Here is a 26,811-nt window from a genome sequence, read left to right as displayed (position 1 = left end):
CCAGTGATTCCTAAAACAATACTATTTAAGTCACTTCGAAGTATCCTTGCTTATAACTATGATGGCCTCTGAACTGGCCCTGTGGCCTCCATTCCTATCTTACCTCAATCTGGCCCCCTGTGATGGGGCAGTGAACAATCTGGAGCACAGATGTGATCATTCCATGCTTGCAGCCCCTTGCTACATGCCTACCAGGCTATGGATGATCAGCCCCCTATTTACTTCGCTGCCTCCACCTCAACGTGCTCTACCCAATCACTGGGAGTTCTCAACCTGGAGTCTGTGGATGGAATCCTGTGCATCTGAGAACTTGGATGGGAAGAAAACATGCATCTTTATTTTCACTCTTAACCAAAATTTAGCATTTTCTGCCATTATGAATGTAGGCAACAAGCCACAGTCATATGACTTGTACCTATGACTCTGTCCCACGTGGAAATCATAAATATGTTCAAATCGTATTACAGTCATGGCCACTATTTCCAACAATGGCATACATTCCAACTTAAAATCAGAGTAAATGTTAGACCCAATGCTAGATTTTGTCACTGATGTACTACTAAAGAAGCCCATATGTTTCTATGTCACAAATGTGATTTTTAAATGTTTTGGTATTTATATTTTAATATAATTGGCTTCTTTTGTCATCCTTTGTGTTTTATTTTAAGAACTTAAAACATTACTTTGGCAAAGGTTCATTAGTCATCTCCAGGAGTCCATGACACAGAAAAGATGATGAGCTCCTATTTCAGTTCCTAAAATATACCTGCATAGCATGTGTACGTTCTCTCTCTTTCTCTCTCTCTGTCTCTTTCTTACAGTCCTTCACAGTACCTTTTTCTTCGAACATTCTTCTTCCCACCACACCACACCCTCTTTGCCTGGTCCAGCCATCACTTTGGGAATTTGTTCACAATAGGGAAGTCTGGGCTGTGCCCTCTCCTATGAGCCCGAGCATCCTGTGTACCTCCAACGCGTCACCTACCCCCTCAAACTGTCATCACTTACTTGTCTCCATGAGGACAGGGCTCAGTCTAGGTCGTTCACCTTTCTATCCCCATCACTTTGCACAATGCCCAGCACAAGTAGCCACTCTCCATTTTTGTCATATCACTGAAGGAATTGCAGGGCTTTCTCTCAAGGAGCAAAGTATTGACACAGCTGCAGTCAACAGTTTCCTCAGGATTGTAATCTCAGCTACTGATCTGAGATGCTGAGATGGGAGGAGCTACTCATCTGAGATGCTGAAATGGGAGGATGCTGAGATGGGAGGTTAATTTCAACCTGGCAGGTTGGGGCTGCAGTAAGCCAAGATCGCGCCACTGCACTCTAGCCTGGGAGACCGAGTGAGACCCTGTCTCAAAAGAAAAGTCTTCCACCATGGACTGATACCAACCTGAATTTCCGGTTTTCCATCAACATATACGGTGCTATTGTTGACCATTTCCACAATGGCAACTCCAAGATTGCACCGGATCCCAAAGGAAATGCAGAATCCCAGCCCACTCATGATAGCAATGATGTAACGCTTGGGGAGGCCGCAGCAGCGGCAGTCGCAGAGTGGGGGGCTTGGCCTGGACATCTGCACCGGCCTTCCTTCTTCATTCAGCTCAATGTTATCTTCTTCCTCAGTTGTCCCATCGATTTTTCTACATGGGAAAAAGGATAGGCAGAAAATAAAAGCCAGGATTAAAGGAAAAAGAAAGTACACTAAGCAAAAAGAAAAAAGGTACCAGCAGATGAAAAACAAAAAGGAAGACCCATAGTAGAATACTATGGAGGTATTACTATTGTTATTAAAGTAAGTTATTATTATTATTAAATATTATTATTATTAAAGTAAGTTATACTGGCTAAAACTACTGATGTTCTGGGTATTATGTGGGACTTTTATAAACATTCAATCAATCATTTAAATTTTATAACAACCCCATGAGGTAGATAGTGTCATCATGCCATTTTATAGATGAGGAAACTAAGTCATTTGAGGTAGGATAGAGGCCCAAGTCCAGAGTCTATGTCTAAAACAATATGCTCTACTGCATTTCCTGCTGAAAGAGCATTGACAGACTTTGTTCACATTGCTCGACCCAGCTGATACAGTTGACCTTAACCTTTCTAAGTCTTTTTTTTTTTGAGACGGAGTTTTGCTTTTGTTGCCCGTTGCCCAGGCTGGAATGCAATGGCACGATCTCAGCTCACCGCAACCTCTGCTTCCCAGGTTCAAGCGATTCTCTCACATCAGCCTCCTGAGTAGCTGGGATTACAGGTCTGCACCACCATGCCAGGCTAATTTTTGTATTTTCAGTAGAGACGGGGTTTCTCCATGTTGGTCAGGCTGGTCTCAAACTCCCGACTCAGATGATCCGCCCGCCTCAGCCTCCCAAAGTGCTGGGATTATAGGTGTGAGGCACTGTGCCCGGCCTAATTTTTCTAAGTCTTAATAAAATACTAAGTGGAGGTGGAGAGGGACATTTTCTATCACAATGCACACCCATTTGGTTGTATATCCTTTTCTCCTTAGATGGTTCCTCTAAGGAGGTGATCCTCCAGCACCTTTTATTCAAATGGTAGAATTTTTCACTGACCTCTATAGATTCCAATTATGGCACATTCATTACAGTGAATTTATCTCTTCTTTTTTAAAAAAAGTAATTGGACAAACGGAACCCTATCTGTCAATTATAAAGGAAGTTGTATCCTCTTACTTATTGTCATCTTTCTGAGGATGCTGTCATGGCCCACTTAAGGTCCAAGTCTTTTTAAAAATAATTAAAGCTTGCAAGTTTTCATAAATATTAAATGCAGTGATAAATAGCTAATATAATGGTTAACCCAATAGTTTGGATAAAACACAAGTCATTTGCCCACCAGTTCATATGAAAGATAACCTTGGCAGGTTCTTTTTTTTTTTTGGGACGGAATCTCGGTCTGTTGCCAGGCTGGAGTGCAGTGGCACGATTCTCGGCTCACTGCAATCTCTGACTCCCTAGCTCAAGCAATTCTCCTGCCTCAACTTCCCGAGTAGCTGGGATTACAGCCATGCGCCACCACACCCAGATAATTTTTGTATTTTTAGTAGAGACGGGGTTTCAACATGTTGGCCAGGATGGTTTCGATCTCCTGACCTCGTGATCCGCCCACCTTGGCCTCCCAAAGTGCTGGGATTACAGGCGTGAGCCACTGCCCCCGGCACCTTGGCAGGTTCTTATGACTCAAGGAAATCAAATTTCCGGCACAAGTATAGAGAAACAAATACACTGGATTCAATTCAGTTCATCAGATATATGTTGAGCGCCTACTGTGTCTCAGGTACTGGGCTAAGTATTGGGGAGCAATAGACAACGTGACATGTTATCTGCCTTCTTCCAGCTCTTAGGCTGATGGGGAAGAAAGACACATATACAAGCAGCTATAATTACTGGATGATGTGGGTTTTATTGAAATCAAAGTGAAAAGCAATGGTAGAACAAGGGAAGGAGCTTTGAATTTCAACCGGTGAGCCCAGAGTAGAAGCTTAGTAAATGTGCCAGAACATTAAAGCAATTGGAAAAGAACCTAACCATTTCCCTACCAATGTACCTACCTACCTGCCGGCCTGCATTTATACTGATGGGGTCTATGCAGTTGTCCATGCTTCTAGCTAAGTCCAGCCCCTTTCCCTGGACACTAGATCTCGTCCCCTCTTATCCCCTCACGAATATTGCTCCAGAAATCCCCACCCCCACGCTTCATTCATTATGTTCTCCTCCCTAGTATAATAGATCATTCCTGTTGCCTATAAATAAGCTTTTATTCCTCCCATATTAGAATCTAAAATAAAAGACATTTTCTCTTTCAGTTATCCTCCTATTTCTCATTTTCCTTTTTTTAAGAAAGAAATGACTGTCTTCAATTCCTCTCCTCCTGTTCTCTCCTGGACCCACTCCAGCCAGGTATTCCCAACCTGAGCCCCCAAAACTGCCTTACTTAAGGTTATCAATGCCCTCCTCATGGCTCAGTCCAAAGGTCATTTTCAGTCCTCATCTGATTTAATCAACCTAGCAGCAGCATTTGATACGATTGACCACTTTCTCTTCCTTGGCCATTTTATGTTTTTCCAGGAAAACACTTGGTCATCCTCCTAATTCTTCTGTTTTGTCTCTTATAGCTGATTCCTTCTTACCTCAACCTATAGACACTAGAATGCCTAGGACTCCATTCTCGGGTCTCTTGCTTTCTGTCTATGCCCTCTAGGACATCTAAGCAGGCTCTGGGCTTTAGATACCATGTATATGCTAACAGCTCCCAATCTTTATAACTAGACTTATCTGACATCTCCTTGGACACCTAAAAGGCAGCTTAAACTTAACATGTCCAAACTGACTTCCCCTAAAAAAAAAATTAATTCCTGAAGTTATTCTCATCGTAAGTAATGACAATTTTGCTACTTTGGTTGCTCCAGCAAAAATCTTGAAGCCATCAGGCTGGGCGCGGTGGCTCACACCTGTAATCCCAGCACTTTGGGAGGCCAAGGCAGGTAGATCACCTGAGGTCAGGAGTTCGAGACCAGCCTGGCCAACATGGCAAACTCCGTCTCTACTAAAAATACAAAAATTAGCTGGCCGTGGTGGCACGCGCCTGTAGTCCCAGCTACTCAGGAGACTGAGGCAGGAGAATCACTTGAATCTGGGAGGCGGAGGCTGCAGTGAACCGATATAGCGGCATTGCATTCCAGTCTTCATGACAGTGAGACTCCGTCTCAAAAAAAAAAAAAAAAATATATATATATATATATATATATATATAATCTTGAAGCCATCTTGGATGCCTCACTTCTCCAATCTATGTCCAACTGAGGAGCTCATGTACCTTACTTTGAATGTTGAGTCGCCCACTTACTCAGCTGTGTGACTTTAGCCTAATTACTTAAACTCCCTGGACTTCAGTTTCTTCATCTGTAAGCTAGGAATTATAATAGTTTCTTCTTCACAGGGTTGTTCTTAGGATTGTCATAAATGAGTTATTAAACTTAGGTAATTTAGAACAGAACTTGCCACATAATAAAAAGCAACATATACCAGCTATTTTTATTACATTAATCCTCACCGTCACTTAATGAGTCTATGATGCTAGACTTAGCATTGATGCCATTAGCTCTGAGAGGCAGTTGGATGATAGGACTTTATAATGGGCTGCACTAGTAGTCTCCATGAATTTCTGGCAACCAAATACGTGTAACTTAAGTAGGATGGAAAACTGATGCTCTAGGCCTGGCGTGGTAGCTCACGCCTGTAATCCCAGCACTTTGAGAAGCCGAGGTGGGCAGATTACCTGAGGTCAGGAGTTCGAGACCAGACTGACCAACACGGCAAAACCCCGTCTCTACTAAAAATGCAAAAATTAGCCAGGCATGGTGGCGTGCACCTGTAGTCTCAGCTACTCCGGAGGCTGAGGCATGAGAATCACTTGAACCTTGGAGGCAGAGGTTACAGTGAGCTGAGTTTGCACTGCTGCACTCCAGCCTGGGTAACAGAGTGAGACTCCATCTCAAAAAAAAAAAAAAGAAAAAAAAAGAAAGAAAACTGATGCTCTAATATTGACACATTACTATAATAGTATATTCCTAGCAGCTAAAACAAGGATAATATGTAACAACCACAGTAATATTGTATGAGGTAAATTCAGTTCTCTCCCTCTGCCCTCCTCTACAGATACTTTCATGTAATTCTCTTATTTGATCATTAATACAGCTCAGTGAGACATGGAAAATCTAACACTCCCATTTGACACAAAATACAACTGTAGTTCAGAAAGCAAGAACAAATTGGCCAAGGTCACACAGCCCTTAGTGGGTAGAGGCAAGATATGAAAACCTTCTCCTTTGCTGTCTAGGTCCCTGGGACCACTTTCCTGTGTGTTCCCAGCACACCAGGCCATGCTCCTTCTCAATGATCTTCCTGAGTCACTTTGTCATCTGTACCTGTTACTTTGTAGTCCTTGCGCAGCCATCATGACTCAGAAGAGCAGGGTAAGAGAATGGACTCTGGACTGAGAGATGCCCAGTGCTGTCTCTCCCATGTGCTAGCTCTGTGACTTTGGCTAAGTTACTTGACCTTCTACTAGTCTTCCAGGGATGCTGTAACAAAGCACCACAAACTAGGTGGCCTAAACAACAGAAATGTATTTTCCTACAATTCTAGAGCCAGAAATCTGAGATCCAGGTTTCAGCAGGCCTTGGTTTCTTCTGAGGCCTTTCTTTTTGGCTTGCAGATGGCTCTCTTCTCCCTGTGCCTTCACATAGTCTTCCTTCTATGTATCCGTGTGTCCCAATTTTTTCTTCATATAAGGACATCAGTCATATTCGATTAGGGCCTACCGTAAGGACCTCATTTAACCTTAATTACCTTTTTAAAGACCCTATCTCCAAATATACTCATATTCTGAGGTACTGAGGGTTAGAATTTCACCATAATGAACTTGGGCAGATTCATATGAAGACACAATTCAGCCCGTAAGAATCCCTATCTCTAAACTGGGCTAATCGTAATGGGTATCTCATAGGGTTGTTCAATGATTGATGCATGTAAATGATTCACGGCAGTGCCTGGTACGTAAAAAGTGCTTTATATTAATAAGTGGTAAGTACTATCACTATTGCTATTAATAAAGTGTCACCAGTCATAAGCTGAGCGCTCTCTATATACATGCAGATGCTTTAGATGAAGGCTAATGAAAACTGAAAGCGCTGTGGAGCTTTGCAGTGCTTAATTGCAGACAGCCCCAGCTGCTGTGCTCTGAATCAACCACCCATTTGGCGTGGGGACAGCGCCTCTTTCTCACAGGCTGTTATTCTGCCAAGAACTGAGCACCGCAGGGATGTGAGGCCATTCTTTCCTGCCAGAGGCAGGACTCCTCTGACAGCGACTGGCTCCAGGACTCTGCACTGGCCATGCCAAAATTTCCCAGTATTGTAATATAGTCTGAAAGTCTTCCTACCTAGCTTTTCTTCCTTCCCTCTCTCCTACACAGGTAGCAGTTTGAATGCTCCCCCAGCGTCCTCCAGCTCCTTCCCCATTTTCCCTCAATAAATCTCTTGGCCAGGTGTAGTAACTCATGCCTGTAATCCAAGTACTTTGGGAGGCGGAGGCAGGAAGATCACTTGAGCTCAAGAGTTTGAGGCTGCAGTGAGCTGTGATTGTGCCACTGCACTCCAGCCTGGAAAACAGAGTGAGACCATATCTCGTATGTGCCAAGTCCTGTCTTGGTATCTGCTTTCTTGGAAGACCTGAACCAACACAAGCACCCTCTGTGTGCACAGTGTCATCTTAGACATCCCGAGACTTTCCAGAGGGAAGACATACAGTATGGGAGATGGGGAGAAAGAAGGGGAAAGTAACGATCAAAGGGAAAGCCCTGAAAGAAGGAGCTGTGGGCTCCGCAAGAAGCAGGACCTATAGCTGGCTGACCTGAAGCCAGCCCCTCACAGCAGCTCTCCAGTTGGAGATGGGATATCAGGAGCTGTGGGGAGGAGTCTGAGCACAGGATCTCACTTTTCTTTGCCCAAAGTGGCAGCTGAGCCACCACTTCAAGGGATCATGGGCTCAGGAGCAAATGAGGATCAATAATTAGCAGGACCTCCTGAGTTGTTTGTGAGTCCTTTGCACAACATTGCTGTGGCAAAAGGGGAGCATCAAAATGAACAGAAATCTAAATTCCCCCAGGCAGGGGGCTCAGAGTCAGATTTGATTTGTTTTGTTTTATTTTATTTATTTTTTTGAGATGGAGTCTTGCACTGTCACCCAGGTTGGAGTGCAGTGGCACAATCTTGGCTCACTGCAACCTCTGCCTCCCGGGTTCAAGCAATTCTTGTGCCTCAGCCTCCCGAGTAGCTGGGATTACAGGCGTAGGCCACCACGCCTGGCTAATTTTTGTATTTTTAGTAGAGACAGGGTTTCAGCGTGTTGGCCAGGCTGGTGTGGAACTTCTGGCCTCAAGTGATCCACCCATCTCAGTCTCCCAGAGTGTTGGGATTATAGGTGTGAGCCACTATGCCTGACCAGATTTGATTTGTTTTAAAAGCATTCAAATAGCAGGCCATTTCTTGTATAGCCTAGCTCACAGAGGAAGACTGAGAACCCCCTCACCCTGTATCATGGAACACACCAGGCTTCCGGGCAGTCAGATAACCTGGATTTGATTTCCAGCTCTGCCACTGATACGCGAGCTGTGTGACTTGGGGGCAAATAACCTGGCCTCTCTGAATCTCACATATCCTCTTCTGTACAATAAATATTTATCTCACAGAGATACATGAGCCGACCCTACAAAGACTAACACATTATCACCAATAAATGAATAGACGTTGCCTGAACGTTAGGGTCTCTGCCATCCCTGGTGTTTCCTTGGCATTTTATACATTCCTCTGTTAGAACACTTCTCACATGGAGTTAGAGTCATTTTCATTCAGCAGCATAGGTGCTAAGTAAATAGCCACTGATTTGGGCCAGGTACAGTGGCTCCTGCCTGTAATCCGAGCACTTTGGAAGGCTGAGGCGAGAGGATCACCTGAAGTTAGGGGTTCGAGACCAGCCTAACCAACATGGTGAATGAAACTCCGTCTCTACTAAAAATACAAAAATCAGCTGGGCATAGTGGCTGGCACCTGTAATCCCAGCTACTCGGGAGGCTGAGGCAGGAGAATCTCTTGAACCTAGGAGGCAGAGGTTGCAGTGAGCCGAGATGGTGCCATTGCACTCCAGCCTGGGTGACAGAGTGAGACTCTGTCTCGGAAAAAAAAAAAAAGTCACTGATTTGTGTCCATATATGAATGAAGGTCTCCCTGATCCCAGGACCATTTCCAACTCATCTTTATTCTCCATGTTCAGCATCGTGCCTGGAAGCAATGAATCCTTGTCCAACTGAATGGAATTGGTGGATCAATTCCAGACATCACTCCTGGCTTGAAGCACTTATAGACAGGGTTAAGGATCTATTCATCCCTGCCCAGAAAAAAGGCTTTATAAAAAGGGGAGGAGACGAGAAAGTTATTTAAGAATAAGAGAAGAAAAACGAACTCATTTCTTAGGAGTTGGAGGACTTTAATTATCCATAATAGCTATTTATCCCATTTAGTTTTCCTTCCCTGCTTGACTGCAGTTGGTCTTTTAGATCAGAGAATCTTCATTCTTTCTAGAGTGACATTCTCATTGTTGTTTCTCCAAATATAGACAGCCACGGTCTGCAGACTGCTGGCCCTCTGCACACTAGGGAGGTGCCTGCTCTCTGTTCTCAGGCACAGTTGTCCAGCAAACATCCAAGCCCCAGGGGTCTAATTGCCTAAGATATGCTAACTAGTCCTTAGGCACTTAAAGAACTATTTCTTTGCAATTCAAATGTTCCCACTAATTGCGGAAAAGGTTTTGTTTTGTTTTGTTTTGTTTCATAGGTAATAAGATCAACATTTGGAGCACAAAGTGAGAGAACTTGCAGATAATTTTACGTATTTTAAAAATCCATTTACTGGCTGGGCGTGGTGGCTCACGCCTGCAATCCTAGCAGTTTGGGAGGCTGAGGCAGGAGGATCCCTTGAGCCCAGGAGTTCGAGACCAGCATGGGCAATATAGAGAGATCCTATCTAAAGTTAAATATATATATATAAAACAGTATTTTTAAATCAATTTACTCGCTCACTGTATTTGGTATGAACTGAAATGTGTGCCCCAAAATTCATGTGTTGAAGTCTTAACCCCCAGTACCACCAAATGTGGCTATATTTAGGATGAGGTGCTTAAGGATGTAATTATGGTTAAATGAGGCCCTTAGGGTGGGCCCTCATCTAATATGAATAATGTCCTTATAGGAAGAGGACATTTGAGCCAGGTGTGGTGGCATGGATGCCTGTGGTCCCAGCTACTTGGGAGGCTGAGGGGAGAGGATCACTTAAGCCCAGGAGTTGGACACTGCAGTGAACTATGATCTCGCCACTGCACTCCAGGCTGGGTGACAGAGTGAGACCCTGTTTCAAAAAAATACATAAATAAAAAGAGACTTGGACACACAGAGACACCAGGGATGCATATGCATAGAGGAAAGCCATCTGAGGACATAGCACGAAGGCAATATCTGCAAGCCAAGGACAAAGGCCTCAGGAGAAATCAAACCTTGATCTTGGACTTCTAGCTTCCAGAACTGTGAGAAAATAAACTTCTGTTTGTTAAGCCACCCATTCTGTAGTATTTTGTTGTGGCAGCCCTAGCAAACAAATACAGCATTCAAATTTGCCCTCTGAAAAGGTCCCATTTAGCTCATGTTGTCTTTTACACAATCCTTGAGTTGCTATTCTACTGGAAGAAGAAAATTAACTGAAGGACGTTGACTACTTGCTACACTCTAGGGACTCCACGAGGTTTCTATAAAATATATATTATCTCCCTTAATCCTCAAAATAGTCTTGACAAATAGGAGATATCCCCATCTTACTGCTCAGAAGACTGAGACGCTCAGAAGACTGAGACACTCAGAATATTTAAAACCTTGCCCAGCTGGGCACGGTGGCTCACGGCTGTAATCCCAACAATTTGGGAGGCCAAGGCAGGTGGATCACCTGAGCTCAGAGTTCAAGACCAGCCTGGCCAACATGGTGAAAATCCATCTCTACTAAAAATACAAAAAAGTTAGCCGGGTGTGCTGGCAAGCACCTGTAATCCCAGCTACTCAGGAGGCTGAAGCAGGAGAATCACTTGAACCTGGGAGGTGGCGGTTGCAGTGAACTGCACTCCAGCCTGGGTAACAGAGTGAGAACTCTGACTTAAAAAACAAAACAAAAGAAAAGAAAACAAACAAACAAAAAAAACTTGCCCAAGGATCATCCAGCTGCAGCTGGTGAAGGGAGAACACAACTGAGATTTGCTATCCAGCCTATTGCTACCAGTGTGCCACACGAACTAATCAGAAAGCGCCTGACGAATGGCGAGTGCTTTACCTACAGAGACTTTTTTTTAAAGGTTCTGGAGGAGTATTGCAGTGGGATTCAGAGAACATGCCCTGGAGACAGACAGTACTGGGTTCAATGCTGACTGTGGTATTTATTAGGTATGTGGCCTTGAGCAAATTACTTAACTTCCCTCAACCTGAGTTCCCTCATTTATGAAAGGAAGATGGGACTACTGTGAACGTTAAATGAGACCGAGTTACAAAATGCTTAGCATAATTCCTGGCACTTGATAAATAATCAATAAATGGTAAATTTTAAAGAAGGGAAGGAGAATTTAAAATACGATCCCCAGAGCTAGTTTGAGATTTGAAATAGGATCTTAGCATGGATTTCAGCACACCACATTCAAAAGGAGCTCAATAAAGTGCACCTGGCCAACGCCAGCCCAGTCAGTGCTCCCACAGTACCTATGTCTCTCATTTTTAAAATTAATATTTGCCTCTTCCAGTAGATTATAATTTCAGAAAGTCAGGAACCAAAAATCCCTAGCACTCAGCCCAGCTTCATAGATTTTGAGGTATTAACCTATGCTGTTTTTGTTTCCTCCTGGTAATTTGACCCTTTCCTATCCCCCCATTTAAGCAGAGACTCACTGCTTCTTACCTCAGCAGGGATCATTAGATGAACAAGAGGAAAAAAAGATAGTCTCTACGGCTTTAAAAGCCTCAGTCACAGATGACAAGCTGAAAGCCCAATGGCCATATGTGGCCCATAGCCATGTTATGTTTATCTGGTATAACGTGTGTATGGGTCTTTGCTTTTTTTTTTTTTTTTTTTTTTAGAATTTAGATTAATTGGCTGGGCACGGTGGCTCATGCCTGTAACCCCAGCACTTTGGCAGGCCAAGGCATGCAGATCACCTGAGGTCAGGAGTTCAAGACCAGCCTGGCCAACATGGTGACACTCCATCTCTATTATAAATACAAAATTAGCTGGACATGGTGGTGCATGCCTGTAATCCCAGCTACCCAGAAGGCTGAGGCAGGAGAATCGCCTGAACCCAGGAGGCAGAAGTTGTAGTGAGCTGAGATTGTGCCTTTGCACTCCAGCCTGGGTGACAAGAGCAAAACTCCATCTCAAAAATAAAAAATAAAAAATAAATTTAGATTAATTGACAGAGTTTAAAAACCAAGGCCCAGCACAGTGGCTCACACCTGTAATCCTGGAACTTTGGGAGGCCAAGGTGAGAGGATTGCTTGAGGCCAGGAGTTTGAGGCCAGCCTGGGCAACATAGTAAGACCCCCATCTCTACTTTTAAAAATTGTATTAAATAAATAAAAAATAAATAAATATCAGGAGATAGCTCAAAAAAGCAGAAACAAGCAAACATATAAAACTTTGGATTTCTTGTTCATTTTGAAAAATCTGAAGACCTGAAATAATCAAGCTCTCACTCTGTCATGGCTACAATTGGCTCTCAATTTACCACAGTCCCCACCACTCCCTATTGTCACTTCCATAGTGAGCTCAGTTGCCATTTAACGTTATACTTGCACTGTTACTTTTCTAGTAGTTAAAATCAAGACATTAGAAAAATATGTTTTGTACCCATGTCTGTATCAAAAGTTGAAAAATAAAAATTAGACTAGTAGCACACATATGTAGCAGACAACCATCATTTATAGCTGTGCAATATCTTAATGAATTCTTGATATTTTGAATCTTGCTGGAGCAGCAAAAACAAAACAAAACAAAACAAAAAACAACCAAAAAGAAAAAAAAAAAAAAACACCTACTTTTCCTAGGCTCTCTTGCAGCTACAATGCAGGCATGAGAGGTGGACTCTGCTAAATCCAAAGCACTTGAATGAGATTTAGATACGGGACAGAACAAGAAGAGGATACAGCATGCAGGGGAATGGCAGTGCAGATGGTTTCAAATGCAACAGAGGCAACTGGCTCCTCTGTGACTGCTGTGGCAGAATTTCTGGAACAAGTCATGAATATAATCAGCACTTAGAAGCAGGCAGTGGTGGCAGCTGTGTTTTATCCAGAACAGTCTAGCAGTATATGTTCTCTGCTGCTTTTTCCTGGAGAATACAGCATCCAGACCTGATCCTTCCAGGAAGTCTGAACAATTCCTAACATTCTTTTATTTTTTATTTATTTATGGTTTTGAGATGGAGTCTTGCTCTGTTGCCCAGGCTGAAGTGCAGTGGTGGGATTTCGGCTCACTGCAACATCTGCCTCCTGGGTTCAAGCAGTTCTCCTGCCTCAGCCTCCTGAGTAGCTGGGATTACAGGCACGTACCACCATGCCTGGCTAATTTTTGTAGTTTTAGTAGAGATGGGATTTCACCATGTTGGCCAGGCTGGTCTCAAACTCCAGACCTCAGGTGATCCTCTCCCTGCCTTGGCCTCCCAAAGTGCTGGGATTACAGGGATAAGCCATTGCCCCCAGCCCAATTCTTAACATTCTTTACGAAATTTCATTCCACTTTAGCTAGAGTGTATTCTGTTGATTGCAACTAAGAACTTTGAATGATACAACATATTTCCTTGCAGAAGTGGAGCCTATTTCTATGTGTTAATATTTAGTGTGTCTATGTCAAAATATATAATATGGTTGCTTTACTCTGTAGGTATTGAATCTATAGACCTTACTAACATTTAAGAAGCACTTAGAAAATTTGATTGTTGTAAAAGTATTTGGGAGAAGTTGTAAAAGGAGGGAATATAAACTTTAGATGAGAAAATATACTTTTGAGCTAAGAAAAGATACTGGGAGCAGGAGTCGTAGAATCTGATGAACATTTACATCAAGAAGCAGGAAAGTATGCCCGGGAATGGACTGAATGTACTAGATTTGGAGGGAGTAGGGTAATAAAGTTGGATAAGGGAGAGTTCGTCAATATGGGAGGTAGATTGAATTCTGTCCTCCAAAATAGATATGTTGATGTTCTAACCCCCGATACCTGTGAATGTAGCCTTATTTGGAAATGGAGTCTTCACAGATGTAATCAAGTTAACATGAGGTCATAATAGATTGATTTCATGACTGGTGTCCTTATAAGAAGAGGGGAATTTGAACTCATAGACACAGACACCAGGGGAGAAGGCCATGTGACAACAAATGCAGCAATTGGAGTGATGCATCCACAAGCCAAGGCATGCCTGGGATTCCCAGCAGCTACCAGCAGCCAGCAAGAGGCAAGCATAAGGCCTCCTTAAGAGCCTTCAGGAGGAGCTTGGCCCTGCCAACACCTTGGGTTTGGACTTCTGGTCTCCAGAATTGTGAGAGAATAAGCTTCTGTTGTTTTAAGCCACCTAGTTTGTGGTACTTTGTTACAGCAGCCCTAGGAAACTAATAAAGGGGGCATGGTCCCATGACACAGGGTCTAACATCCCGGCAAAGGCCTTAAGAGAAATGATCCTGATAAACTGCTAATATGGTTCTTGGAAACTTAAACAAAATAGATATGTCCAGAGTAGCCTGGTGACTTTTAAAATATAATTCTGTACTAATTTCTAGTCATTATTACATTATACACAGAGATACAGGATATGGCCACCATGACTTTTAAAAAAAATAACTTGAAAGCTGGGCACAGGGGTTCACGCCTGTAATCCCAGCAATTTGGCAGGCTGAGGTGGGAGGATGGCTTGAGCCCAGGAGTTTGAGACCATTCTAGGCAACATAGCGAGACCTTCGTCTCTACAAAATATTTTAAAAATTAGCCAAGCATGGTGGCTCGCAACTGTAGTCTCAGCTACTCAGGAGGCTGAGGTGGGAGGATCGCTTGAGCCTGGGAGGTTGAGGCTGCCATGAGGTATGATTGTGCCACTGCACTCCAGCCTAGGTGACAGAGTGAGACCCTGTCTCAAATAAATAAATAAATAAATAAATAAATAAATAAATAAATAAAAGAATAAAAAATTATCCATTCCAGGAGAGAATGCCTAAGGCCACAGGAGTGTCCTTATTTTGGTTGGTCCAGGTCTACATCCTCTCTTTTCCTTCATTGTTATATAAACCTAATTTACAAGCCTATTTCATTTTTTAATGCCTGGTATAAAAATTGCTGAATTTGAACCAGTCATAGCGATGAATTACTGATAATTAAATTGGCTATCTTCTATTCCTTTAAGTAAAGTTTTGATCTCTATTATTTGGAATATAAGAATTCCATAATTGTTATATCTTTAATGTTGATCACACTCTTGATCAATTAAAAGGTCTCTCTTTAACTTATTTTCTTTAAAAATGAGAAATGTTGGGAACTGTTACCGCAGATTATAAAGAAAGATCAAAAGGCTCAAATAAATGACGATGCAGGAATGGATTTTCTATATAAGACCAGAAAACCCACAAACGAACTATATTTCTCAGGAGGCCTGAGGAATACTCCTGCTCCTAAGATAATAAGGAATGCAGTGGTGATGGGGCCACGGGCATCACTGATGCTCAGAAGCTGCTGTCCTCTGCTGGCTGAGGCTCACGGTAGAAGGTGCTGCTCCAGAACCAGTGGCAATTGGGATGATTGGGAGCACTTAACCATCATAGGTAAGGGCAGAAAATTCAGAACGACGGTTAGGGAATCAGCCCATAGGAATCTCAGAGACGACTCACAGAACAAAAAAAATTGGGCAGCCAATAAGGGTATTGCTTCATATACATAAAACCAGAAAAGATAAAGAGCTGATGAATGGGCAGTAGGCTGAGGCTGGCCACCCCAGTGGAAAGTCACACTCTCTTGCCCAGTTTCTAGGCCAGAATCCAAAGACTGAAGGAGAAGACCGAAGGTTCCGTGACTAAGGAACCTGCAACACCACAGAAGGAAATGCAGTCGTGATGCCCACAGTCCTTCCCCAAAGGACTCTACCACCATTAATTTGGGTAAACATACACTGAAGAAAGAGAAATACCTCTATCTTTTGCAGACTTTTGGATAAAGGGGCAAATTGATGTTGATACTCAGGGATTTATAGCACTATTCTTCCTCCATTAGAGTGGGGCTTATAAGGGTCCAGTAATAAGTGGAGTCCTGGCACAGGATCATCTCATAGTGAGTTCATGTCCATGGACCCATCCAGTGGTCATTCCCCCATGTATAATTCCCACATGTATAATTGGAAGAGAGACACCTAGCATTTGGAAAATGCTTTCCGTCGTTCCCTGACTTGTAGAATAAAAGCTATTGTAATAGAAAAAAGTCAAATGGAAGTCCTTAAAACTGTCATCCCTGTGTAAGAAGATAAATCAAAAACAGTATTATATTATGCAGAATGACAGAGATTATTGCACCTTCAGAGATTTAAAGGATGCAGGGGTGGTAGCCCCCATTGGATCCCAAGGTAATTCACCAGCCTACCCCCTGAAAAAAAAAAAAAAAAAAAAAGAAAGGATCACGGTGGATGACAGGGAACTACCACACTCTTAACTTATGTACATAGCTTGCCTGTCTTGATCTGGTGCATTCTTTCCATATCCATTAGAAAGGAGGCTAAGAAATTCACAACGACATGAGATGAATGACAGTATATATCCGTGGATTGTTCTCTCTCATAATATAGTCAGAGAGACCTTCTGGACCTGCTTCAGAACATCACATTGATCTATTATGACCAATAGATGACATTATGTTATTTAGACCTCAGGAGCAAGAATTGACAAGTACTCTGGATGCCTCAGTAAGACATGTGTGCTCCAGAGGGTGGGAAATAATTGCTACAAAGATCACAGGTCCATCACGTGGGCGAAGTTCACAGGAGTCTAGTGTTTGAGACATTCCAGAACATTCCCTTCAAAGTGAAGGAAAAGTTATTGTGCTTTGAACTTCCTGCCACTAAGGAAGAAGCACAATGGTTGGCAGACCTCTTTGGGTTTTTGAGGCAGTGTATTCAACACTTGGGAATATTGTTCTAACCCACTTATTCCATGACATAAAAGGCTGCTGGTTTTTAATGAAATCCAAAAACAAGAAAATGTTCTGTAGCAAGTCTAGGCTGCAATAAGGGTGATCTTGCCACTAGGGCTGTATTCTCCAGCATACCCTTGGTACTAAAGTCATCTGAATAGGAAAAGACACTATATGAGGTTTCTGGCAAAACTCAATAGGAGAAATATAGCATAGAGCCTTAGGATTCTGGGACAAGGCCTTGTCATCTATAGTAGAGAAATATACAACAGACAAAAAACATCTCATGGCATGTTACTGAGTCCTGGTGGAGACACAGCATCTGACCATGGAATATTAAGAGACCATGCAGCCAAAACGACCCATCAGGAGCTAGGTTCTATCAGACCTGAGAAGTCCAACTGTCCATCATAAGACGGAAGTGGTCCATCTGGAATCTAACACCAGCAGGGCCACAGGACACAGGTAATCCCATGTCAGAGGGGCCAGTTTTCCACGTGACCTATATCTACTATACCAATGCCTCTCCATGAGCTCACACCTGTGAACAAATTACAGGAGGAAAAAAAACTGAGTTTGGTCCAGAGCTGGTCAATTCGGTATGTTAGAGCATGTTGCAAATGGACTGCTGCTATACTTCAGCCCACCCAGGGATGGCCCTGAAGGAAGTGAGGGGGAAAGCCTCCCAATAGGCAGAGTTTTGAGCAGTCTCCGTGGTCAGCAACAAGACTAATGCTGAGCCCCTGAGATGGCACAATTCCTGAGGGGACAAACCAGTCTCTTGGTCACAAGTTGTTTGTAACAGACCCCTTCCATCCTGGAAAGGGTAGCAATTCATCCTGACTGGGGTTGAAATATTCCATGTATGAGTTTGCCTATTCAGACTACAAGTCTCAGCCAACATCACTATCTGAGGATTCAGTGTCTGATTTCTCAACATGGGATCTCACATCACATTTTTTCAGACCAAAACACCCAATTTATGGCAAAGATGGCATAGCAGTGGGCACATGACAATGGGATGCACAAGCCCCACCATATACCACACCTCCAGAAGCTGACAGCCTGCCAGAGCTAAAGAAGCTTTTTTTTTTTTTTTTTTTTTTTTTTTTTTTGAGATGGAGTCTTGTTCTATCACCCAGGCTGGAGTGCAGTGGCTCTATCTCAGCTCACTGCAACCTCTTCCCCCTTGGGTTTAATCAAGCAATTCTCCTGCCTCAGCCTCCTGAGTAGCTGGGATTACAGGTGCCCACCACCATGCCTGGCAATTTTTTGTATTTTTAGTAGAAAATATATGTTTCACCATGTTGACCAGGCTGGTCTCCAACTCCTGACCTCAAATGATCCATCTGCGTTGGCCTCCCAAAGTGCTGGGATTACAGGTGTGAGCCATGGCACCTGGCCTCTGAAGAAGCTTCTTAAAGATGCAGCTGCGACATCAGCTTGGAGATGAAACCCTGGGAGGGTAAGGTGCTATCTTCCAGGATGCAGTATATTCCATAAACCAACAGTTATGCACCTGTAACCCCAGCATTTTGGGAGGCCAAGGCGGGTGGATCATTTGAAGTCAGGTATTTGAAACCAGCCTGACCAACATACCGAAACCCCATCTCTACTAAAAATACAAAATTAGCCGGGCATGGTGGTGGGTGCCCGTAATCCCACTATTCAGGAGGCTGAGGCAGGAGAATTGCTTGAACCCAGGAGGCAGAGGTTGCAGTGAGCTGAGATCAAGCCGCTGCATCCAGCCTGGGCGACAGAGTGGGACTCCATCCCAAACAAACAAACAAAAAACCCAACAGTTATGATATGGTGCTGTGTGCCCAGTGGGCAGAACACACAGGTCAAAGAAACAAGGCATGAGAGAAGGAGTGGCCCCACTCGCCATCATTCCCAGTAACCCACCTGAGGAATATCTCATCTCTTCAGCTTAGGCTCTGAGGAGCTAGAAATCCTGATTCACAAGGAAGAATTCTTCCATTTAGGAACACAATGGAAATCCCAGTCAACATATGGTTACGACTGCTGCTCAGTCACTTTGGGGTCCTCGTGCCAAGACCAGAAGACATGGTAAGAAGTCACTACAGTGGTAAGGGTCATGGATCCTAATCTTCAGGAGGAATCAGAACTGTCGCTTCATCATGGGAGCAGGAAAAAATATGTTTGGCACCCAGATGATCTGCTGGGACATCTCCTGATACTGCCTTGGCTAGTTTTTAACTGTCAGTGGGCAAATACAGCAACCATGACCTGGTGAGGTTATGTTAACCAGGGATTTAGACCTCTCAGGGATGAAGATCTGGGGCAACCCATCAGACAAGCAAACAGAAGTGAGGGAAATCAAAAAGGGGTGGAGAGGAGGGACCAGTCATCACAGTGGGGCCTGGAGTCTGTCTTAATAACTCTTCTTTGGAAGGCTTCTCAGGAATTACAACCATAGAGTCTTGGAGAAGCTGTACCTGGATGGAGTGAACTTCATGTGAGAAGCAAGTTGATCTGAGCGGTGCAGTGGGTGGGCTGTCATAGACACCATAGCACACTCCCCAGTTCCCCTTGATGGGCAAGCACACTTCTACTTCCAGAGCTGCTAGCAGGTCACGGTTGCTGTATTTTCCCATTTGCAGTTAAAACTAGGCAGGGTGCGGTGGCTCATGCCTATAATTCTAGCACTTTGGGAGGCCAAGGCAGGAAGATCTCCTGAGCCCAGGAGTTTAAGACCAGCCTAATCAACATGGTGAGACCCCCATCTCTATTATTTTAAAAATTAAAATAAAAAAAAAAAAACTAGCCCAGGCAGTATCAGGAGATGTCCGAGTGGACCACCTCGGTGCCAAACACATTTCTTCCTGCTACCGTGATGAGGTGACAGTTCTGGTTCCTCCTGAGGATCAGGACCTATGACCCTTGCCACCATGGTGACTCCTTGCCTGGGCTTCTAGTCCTCGCATGAGGAACCCTGGAGAACTTCCCACTGCTCAGTGGCCTCCAAATAAACCCCTCACCCACCCCCATCAGCCCAGAGCTGATGACTGACTGAGGCAGAGATATAAAAGGCTGCCCCTCTTGCCCCAAAGGAAGGACTCAGCACATCGCTTATGCTCCAGAGCCTTCCCCTTTGGATCTGGCCACTGGGCATTGTGAGCATGCATCCTTGCTTGGCTCTTTCTCCTTTCTGTTTTTTTTTTGTTTGTTTTTTTTGGAGATGGAGTCTCCCTCTGTTGTCCAGGCTGGAGTGCAGTGGTGTGATCTCGGCTCACTGCAACCTCTGCCTCCCGGATTCAAGCAATTCTCCTGCCTCAGCCTCCTGAGTAGCTACGACTATAGGCACATGCCGCTATGCCTGGCTCATTTTTTGTCTTTTAGTAGAGACAGGTTTCACCATGTTGCCCAGGCTGGTCTCAAACTCCTGAGCTCAGGCAATCTGCCTGCCTCGGACTCCCAAAATGCTAGGATTATAGGCGTGAGCCACTACACCCAGCCTCTCCTTTCCCTTCTTGTTTTACTCCCTCCCAGTTTTTTCAGGAAGAGCTCATTAAATCATATTCTAGGCTCACCCAAATCCCTGTCTCAGGCTGTGCTTTTTAGGGAAACTACCTAAGACAGAGGTGAAGTAAAGCAGGAAAGAGGGACAGAGAAGAGGGCAGGAGGAGGAGGGCAGGTGAGCTTCATGTTTAAATAGAATGGCCAGGAAAGTGGGGATCTTTGAGCACATACTTGAAGAAAGCGAGGGAATGAGCCATCAGGCTATCTGGGAGGAAAGCATTTAAGCAAAAGAAACAGGGCGAAAGCCGGGACAGGAGTGAATCTGGGGAGTTCTAATAAGAGCCAGGAGGCCCGTGAATCCAGAGTAGAGTGAGGCAGGAAAATGTCACAGATGAACTCAGAGAGCCTTCCAAAAGTCCTAGATCACAGAGGACCTTGAAGGCCATTGAAAGGGCACTGGCTTTAACTCTGAGTGAGGTAGTTTTGAGCAGGGGTGAGATGTGATCTGACTTGGTTTCCTAGAGTCACCCCATTGCAGCCAAGTTGCCTGAGGTCATGCAGGCAGGGAAGTAAAGGATGTTGCAGCAGTTGGAACCCAGGATCACCTGATCTCAGAGCAAGCTTTAACACACTCACCTTTGTTGATGGAGCAGGAAGTGCATATCTGGCACACTCCTGAATGCTGAGGACAGACACGATGCAGGGACTAGTTTCATTTAAAGGGAAGACAGACATACTTGTAAGGAGACCAGACTCCCCTTAAGCCTCCCTTGGAGAAAGCCTTCAATAAAGATACAACTGATTAGGAGAATAACCCACACTTGCCAGCAGATCCAGAAGTTGCTGGCTACGTTGCAGTCCAAGTAGACCTCCCTAAACCTAAATAAGCGGCCCAATATCAAGACAGTGAGTGGGAAGAGGAAAGACACTTGATTACAGGGGTAACATAATGTAGTGATTAAGAATGATGGGCATAGAACATCTGGTTTGAAACCTAGCTCTTCCATTTACAGCTGTGTGACCTTGGGCAAGCTACTTAACCTCTCTGTGCCTCAGTTTTCTCATCTGTAAAATTGTTGCTAGATGCTGTGGCTCATGCCTGTAATCCTAGCACTTTGGGAGGCCAAGGAGGCAGTATGGCTTGAGGCCAGGAGTTTGAGGCTGCAGTGAGCTATGATCACATCACTGCACTCCAGCCTAGGCAACAGAGTGAGACCCTATCCCAAAAAAAAAAAGAAAAGTTGTAATTATAGTAATCCCCTCTTCATAGGGATTTTAATAGAATTAAATGAGTTTACAGTGTCTGAAAGATACTGTTTTGTCACTGTTATGTTTTTTAGACATGAACAATTAAAGGACACATAAATTGTAATTTAAATTGAACAAATCTGCATGTCACTTTCTGGACATTAATTTCCAAGTTTAATGCTTTCTATGTCATCTATATAATTCAATACTAAACTATAAATGAGTGCATCTTCTTTCTTCCTGCACTTCTAAAATATTATTTTACCTTTAGCTGATTAATTGCTCAGCTGCTTCTTATCAATGACTGTTTTCCAGGAAAGCTAATCATGCCTGACTGTAATCAACCCTGTGTGCGAACTCTCAAATGCTTCCCTGTGCAATTGCCACTCCCCTGACTGTGAGGAACACTGTGATTAAAAAGCATCTCAAGAATTCCATTTAGATGATGACCTCAGCCTCAAACATTATTAGACAGCTGTGATTTACATTGCCTTCTAAGTTACAATGTAGGGGCTTCTAGCTTCCAAAAGCTCCTACAAAACAGAAAACAGTTCTTTGTGATTTTTTCACATGGGATTCTGTCAACTGGTTTTACGTGAAAAGCAATGAAATGAGAGGGAAATGCCCAGTAGGTGCCAGGCTCTGGGCAGGGTCATTTACATACAATTACCTTATACACCTGTGGTTAATGCCAAACACGTGGCAGAGCTGGTCTTGATAATTCCTCACTAGAACTGAGGATCAACTTGGATCACCGCTCAAGCAATGTCTGTTTTCGCTTCTTCTGCCAATAATTTCTCTCTATAGATCACTGAAAAAAGGGATTTGACCTTGGCTTTATTTTTTCTAAAGCCATTCTACAATTAGGACAACGATGACAATATCTAGCATTTGTTTAGTGCATTCTCTGTCCCTAGCACTGTGCTAGCTGTTTTTCTATTGTTCTGAGGAAACTATTCAAACAGTCCTAGACACATAGCCCAATTTCTGGTTGAGGTCACACAATTTGGAAAATCGCCAATTTTGTTATATCCCTAAGCAAATCAATTTTGTAAACAAAAAGATCTCCATGTAGCTCCTCCAATCAAACATAGCAAAACCGGCTCTTCGATCAATAATTCCTATTGAAAAAAGCAATCAAATTTCACAAAAAGCAATTAAACTTAAGGTTGAAAAGAAAATTCCTAAGTATTTTTTATATCAAATATTTTATAAATGAAGGCAGAGTTTGCTGTTTATAATGGTGACTATGGCCCAACGTCATAGGTTTTTAAATTTATTTTATTTTTTTATTTTTTGAGACAGAGTCTGACTCTGTCACCCTAGCTGGAGTGCAGAGACGCAATCTTGGCTCGCTGCAACCTTGAATGTCTGGGCTCAAGCAATACTCCCACTTCTTGGGAAGCTGAGATGACAGGCATGCGCCATCATGCTGGCTAATTTTTTGTATTTCTGTAGAGACATGGTCTCTCTATGTTCCCCAGGCTAGTCTCGAACTTCTGGCCTCAAGCGATCCTCCCACTTCCGCCTCCCAAAGTGCTGGGATTACAGGCGTGAGCCACTGCGCCCGGCCTATGGTTTTTATTCTTGACTTTGCCAGATTCCTTTGTCATTACTTGAATAAGCCAATTAAGCTATCGTGCTTATTATGCAAAAATTATTTTTGCGTTTCTAATCAAATGAACGCCATCACAATAAGAAGTTACCTGGGGAGTGCTCAACGGAAGGATAAAACACTCTGAAAAAAATGTTATTGTAATTTTTTCTATATTTGGCTGGTTTATGCTGCTGTCACTGAGCTAGGTTTTCATCTAGACATGCTAATTCAGTGTAGGTCTGATTGAAGCTTTTTTGTTTTTAATTACTAAAATAATAAGGTGTCCAACTCTTTTTTCTTATTAGGAAAGTTAATATTAACAGTGATACCATGGAAAATTTAACACTGACAGGAGCATATGCGTTTTAAAACACAAGAAATGGGATGAATCTCAGATTGCCTGGAAATAGTCATTTAAATGAAAAAGTTTTTAAATTTAAGAGATAATAGAAAAGTTAAAAGGACACACCAGATGGCATTTTCACTCACCAGGATTAGAAATAATCATCCAAACAAATAAAAAGTGTATCAAAGTTATTTTTCACATTTATTTATATCAGAGAGATAAAGCAGTCATTTTACCTTGCACACAAGGACCACTTATGAAATCATTTATATAATTTGAGAAAGCATTTACTATGTCTATAAAAATTAATAAATTAAACTGTCACATTAATTCAATCATTTATGGCAAACTCTCCTTCCATTAATATATTTTACTTTAAAAAATATTTACTTTTTGGTTTGGACTAAAATCTCATTCAATTCAATGATAGTACTTAACATTTTCCCACTGCAATTATGTGAGATTTTCTGCTTCAAAGACATTTTTTAAGTTACCTCCTTCAAATTAATGTGTAACTATCCTTCTCTTTGCAAACTATGCAATCAGGAACCACTTTATGTATTTTATTAAATAAGCTAAATATTGCAAATATTTAATTTTCATTTATAGTGGATTCAGTGAAAAACATAAAAATTATTTCAGTTCAAGGCATATCATGACTAATGAGTTAACATAAAATATTATCTCCCTAAATATTTTCTAATTCAATGCCAAACATACCATATGCAATATCATCATCTCCAGAAAGTGCTAATCCAGCTACATAAACAGAATATTTGTCTTGATCTTTTCCTAATACAACCCAATACTATTCATGCATTTGTTTTTCCTCCAGGCATAGACTACTGGAGCTAGAAGGGGCTCCAGAAGGATCTAATCTGATCCATCCTCTCCTCATTAAAGTGTGGTTTTAAAAACGTGATACCAAGTCTCTCACACATTGGCAATACGAAGCTACTCAGAAAGGAACTAAAGTTCGCATTCAAACTTTACCTTTGTAAAATTCCCAAAGAATCTCCCACGGCGTTCTTCACTCCTTCCTTCCCAGGTTTCAGAATTTTTTCTTTGAAGGTATCAAATGCTTTAAAAGGCATTTTGAATGAGGGGCACCTCTGAGCCGTTAACAGTCAGTCTCAAAAACTGTCATCCTTCCTCATTTCCAGTGTGAGAACCACCTTGTTTCCCTTGGTGAACACCTGGAAGTCAGTTCTCGTGGAGGGAACTACTCAAAATCAAAAAGGAGATGAAACCCAGCTCGGATCTTCCAAGATAAGACAACTCCCTCCTCTCTCTGCTCCCCACCCCTCCAAAAAAGAGTCCAAGGGGTGTCTGGCTGGGAATTCAGTCCCTTGCAAAAGCTGCACGCTCTGCAGCAGCCTGTGGCCGCTGTCTCAGGCAGCCACTCTCAGACTGAGCGCAGCCTCTCTCCCTCCCTGGGCTGCAGCTGGGGACGCTAACATGAGCTCCGGACCACCAGGAGTCCTGAGACCAGCAGCAGTATCCGTGGCCTAGCTCCAGCCCCTCCAGCCAGCCGCGTCCCCTTCCTGCCCCACCCCAGCTCGCCTGCCGCTCTCACCAAGTGAGACTTTCCAAGGTGATGCTATAGTAACCGGCACAATACCTGCCCCTCAGCCGCCTGGGCTTATGAATGGGCTCTCAGCCAGAGCAGGCACCCAGAGAGAAGTTTATGAAACATTTACAGCCCTTTGCTTTTCTGAGGTCTGGCCCTGCAGACAGGCTCACAGCCACCACTCCATGCCTTTTATTCCCCTCATGAGAGTCATGAAGCCGTTTTTCAGCCAGCCACTAGCATGGATGTGGTCCCACGAGGAACTTGCATTTGAGAAGCCCAAATGCAAAACCCAGGCCACATACATCCAGGAGGACATTTATTTGCTCCTAATCAACAGAGCAGGCTCTCTCAAAGTATGATACGTAGATGCCATTTGGGACCATCTAATTGAAGATTTCTGAGCTGGAAGATATCTAGAACCTGCTTAGAACTCTCCACTGACTCCTCATTGTCCTCAGGATAAATAAAATTATTTTTGTTTTTTCCCCTTTTCTCCCTCTAGATGGACTTTTTTTTTTTTTTTTTACTTTAAGTTCTAGGATACATGTGCAGAACATGCAGATTTGTTACATAGGTATACATGTGCCATGGTGGTTTGCTGCACCTATCAACCCATCATCTAGGTTTTAAGCCCCACATGCATTAGGTATTTGTCCTAATGCTCTCCCTGTCCTTGCCCCCCAGCCCCCGACCAGCTCTGGTGTGTGATGTTCCCCTCTCTGTGTCCATGTATTCTAATCATTCTACTACAAAGACACATCCACACGTATGTTTATTGCAGCACTATTTACAATACAATTCTTTATCATGGCACACAAGGCCTTTCCCTGGGACCCTAAGTCTTTCTTCTTGTCACTCTGCTTTCCACATCCTCATTTCACTGAACTCAGCAAGCTCCCTATTGCCTCTGGGCTTTACTCAAGCTATGCCCTCTGCCTGGGTAACTCTCTGCACCCCTTCAACTGGGTAACTTCTAGGGGTTCTAAGGTCATGCTAAGATATCAATCCTCTAGAAAACTGCATGGGCAAGGTGAGATGTCCCTCCTCTGTGCCTCCAAATCACCTGTCCTCTGCCCTAGCAGAGCCTGGCAGGGAGTGGGCGTTACTTAAATACTTGTTGAACTGGGGCTGAAACGCAGCAAGTTGTGGCCACATTTATGGGCAGCAGGATGACGCCTCTGTAAATGCTGCTGCGGCGGAAAAAAATCTCTTCATCTTTGAGGCTCCTGTGTTCCAATCCTCCAGTCTGCATGCGACTGACAAATCATAGGCTATAGGCTCTCAGGCTCCCCAGGAGTCATTTCCACAAGACCAGTCAATATCCTCTGCAAGCCACTGTCCAAATTATCCAAAATTTGAATTAAGTTCAACTAAGTCCGTGCTGAATCCTTGGTAGGCTAAATATTGCTAATATCTTTTGAGTTCTTTCTAGGGTCCCGGCTCTGTGTTAAGCACTCTTTAAGTATCACCACAATCTTCCCAGCAAGACTCTGTGGTAAATAACTTCTTATTTTCCCCGATTTTAGTGGCAGGAAACTCAGACAAAAAGAGGTTAAACTTGCCTGAGATCATACAGCTAGTAAGTAGCAGAGCCAGGTTTCAGATCCAAACAGCCTGGCTCCAACCTTTTCTCTCTCTCTCTCTCTTTCTCTCTCTCTCTCTGTTGCTCTCTCTCTCTGTCTCCCCCTCCCTCCCTCCCTCTTTCTCCCCACACACACTTTACTGAGACATAT

The 26,811-nt window shown here is 43.3% G+C and overlaps 1 protein-coding gene across 1 annotated transcript in view; it reads right to left on the bottom strand.

The window, feature by feature from the left end:
* SLC17A8 (solute carrier family 17 member 8) overlaps nt 1-26,378 on the bottom strand; it is a 66,798-nt gene extending 40,420 nt beyond the window's left edge. The window contains exons 1-2 of the mRNA XM_003832601.4: nt 24,499-26,378; nt 1,397-1,649 (exon numbers count right to left, since the gene is read on the bottom strand). Of these exons, the coding sequence (XP_003832649.1) occupies nt 1,397-1,649; nt 24,499-24,599 (354 nt within the window). The 5' untranslated portion in view covers nt 24,600-26,378. The remainder of the gene's footprint in view (nt 1-1,396; nt 1,650-24,498) is intronic.
* Between the last annotated feature and the right edge of the window lie 433 nt (nt 26,379-26,811).

The sequence above is a fragment of the Pan paniscus genome, chromosome 10, assembly GCF_029289425.2.
Source record: "Pan paniscus chromosome 10, NHGRI_mPanPan1-v2.0_pri, whole genome shotgun sequence".
Classification (NCBI taxonomy): Eukaryota; Metazoa; Chordata; class Mammalia; order Primates; family Hominidae; genus Pan; species Pan paniscus.
This window is presented reverse-complemented; position numbering and strand designations above follow the sequence as displayed.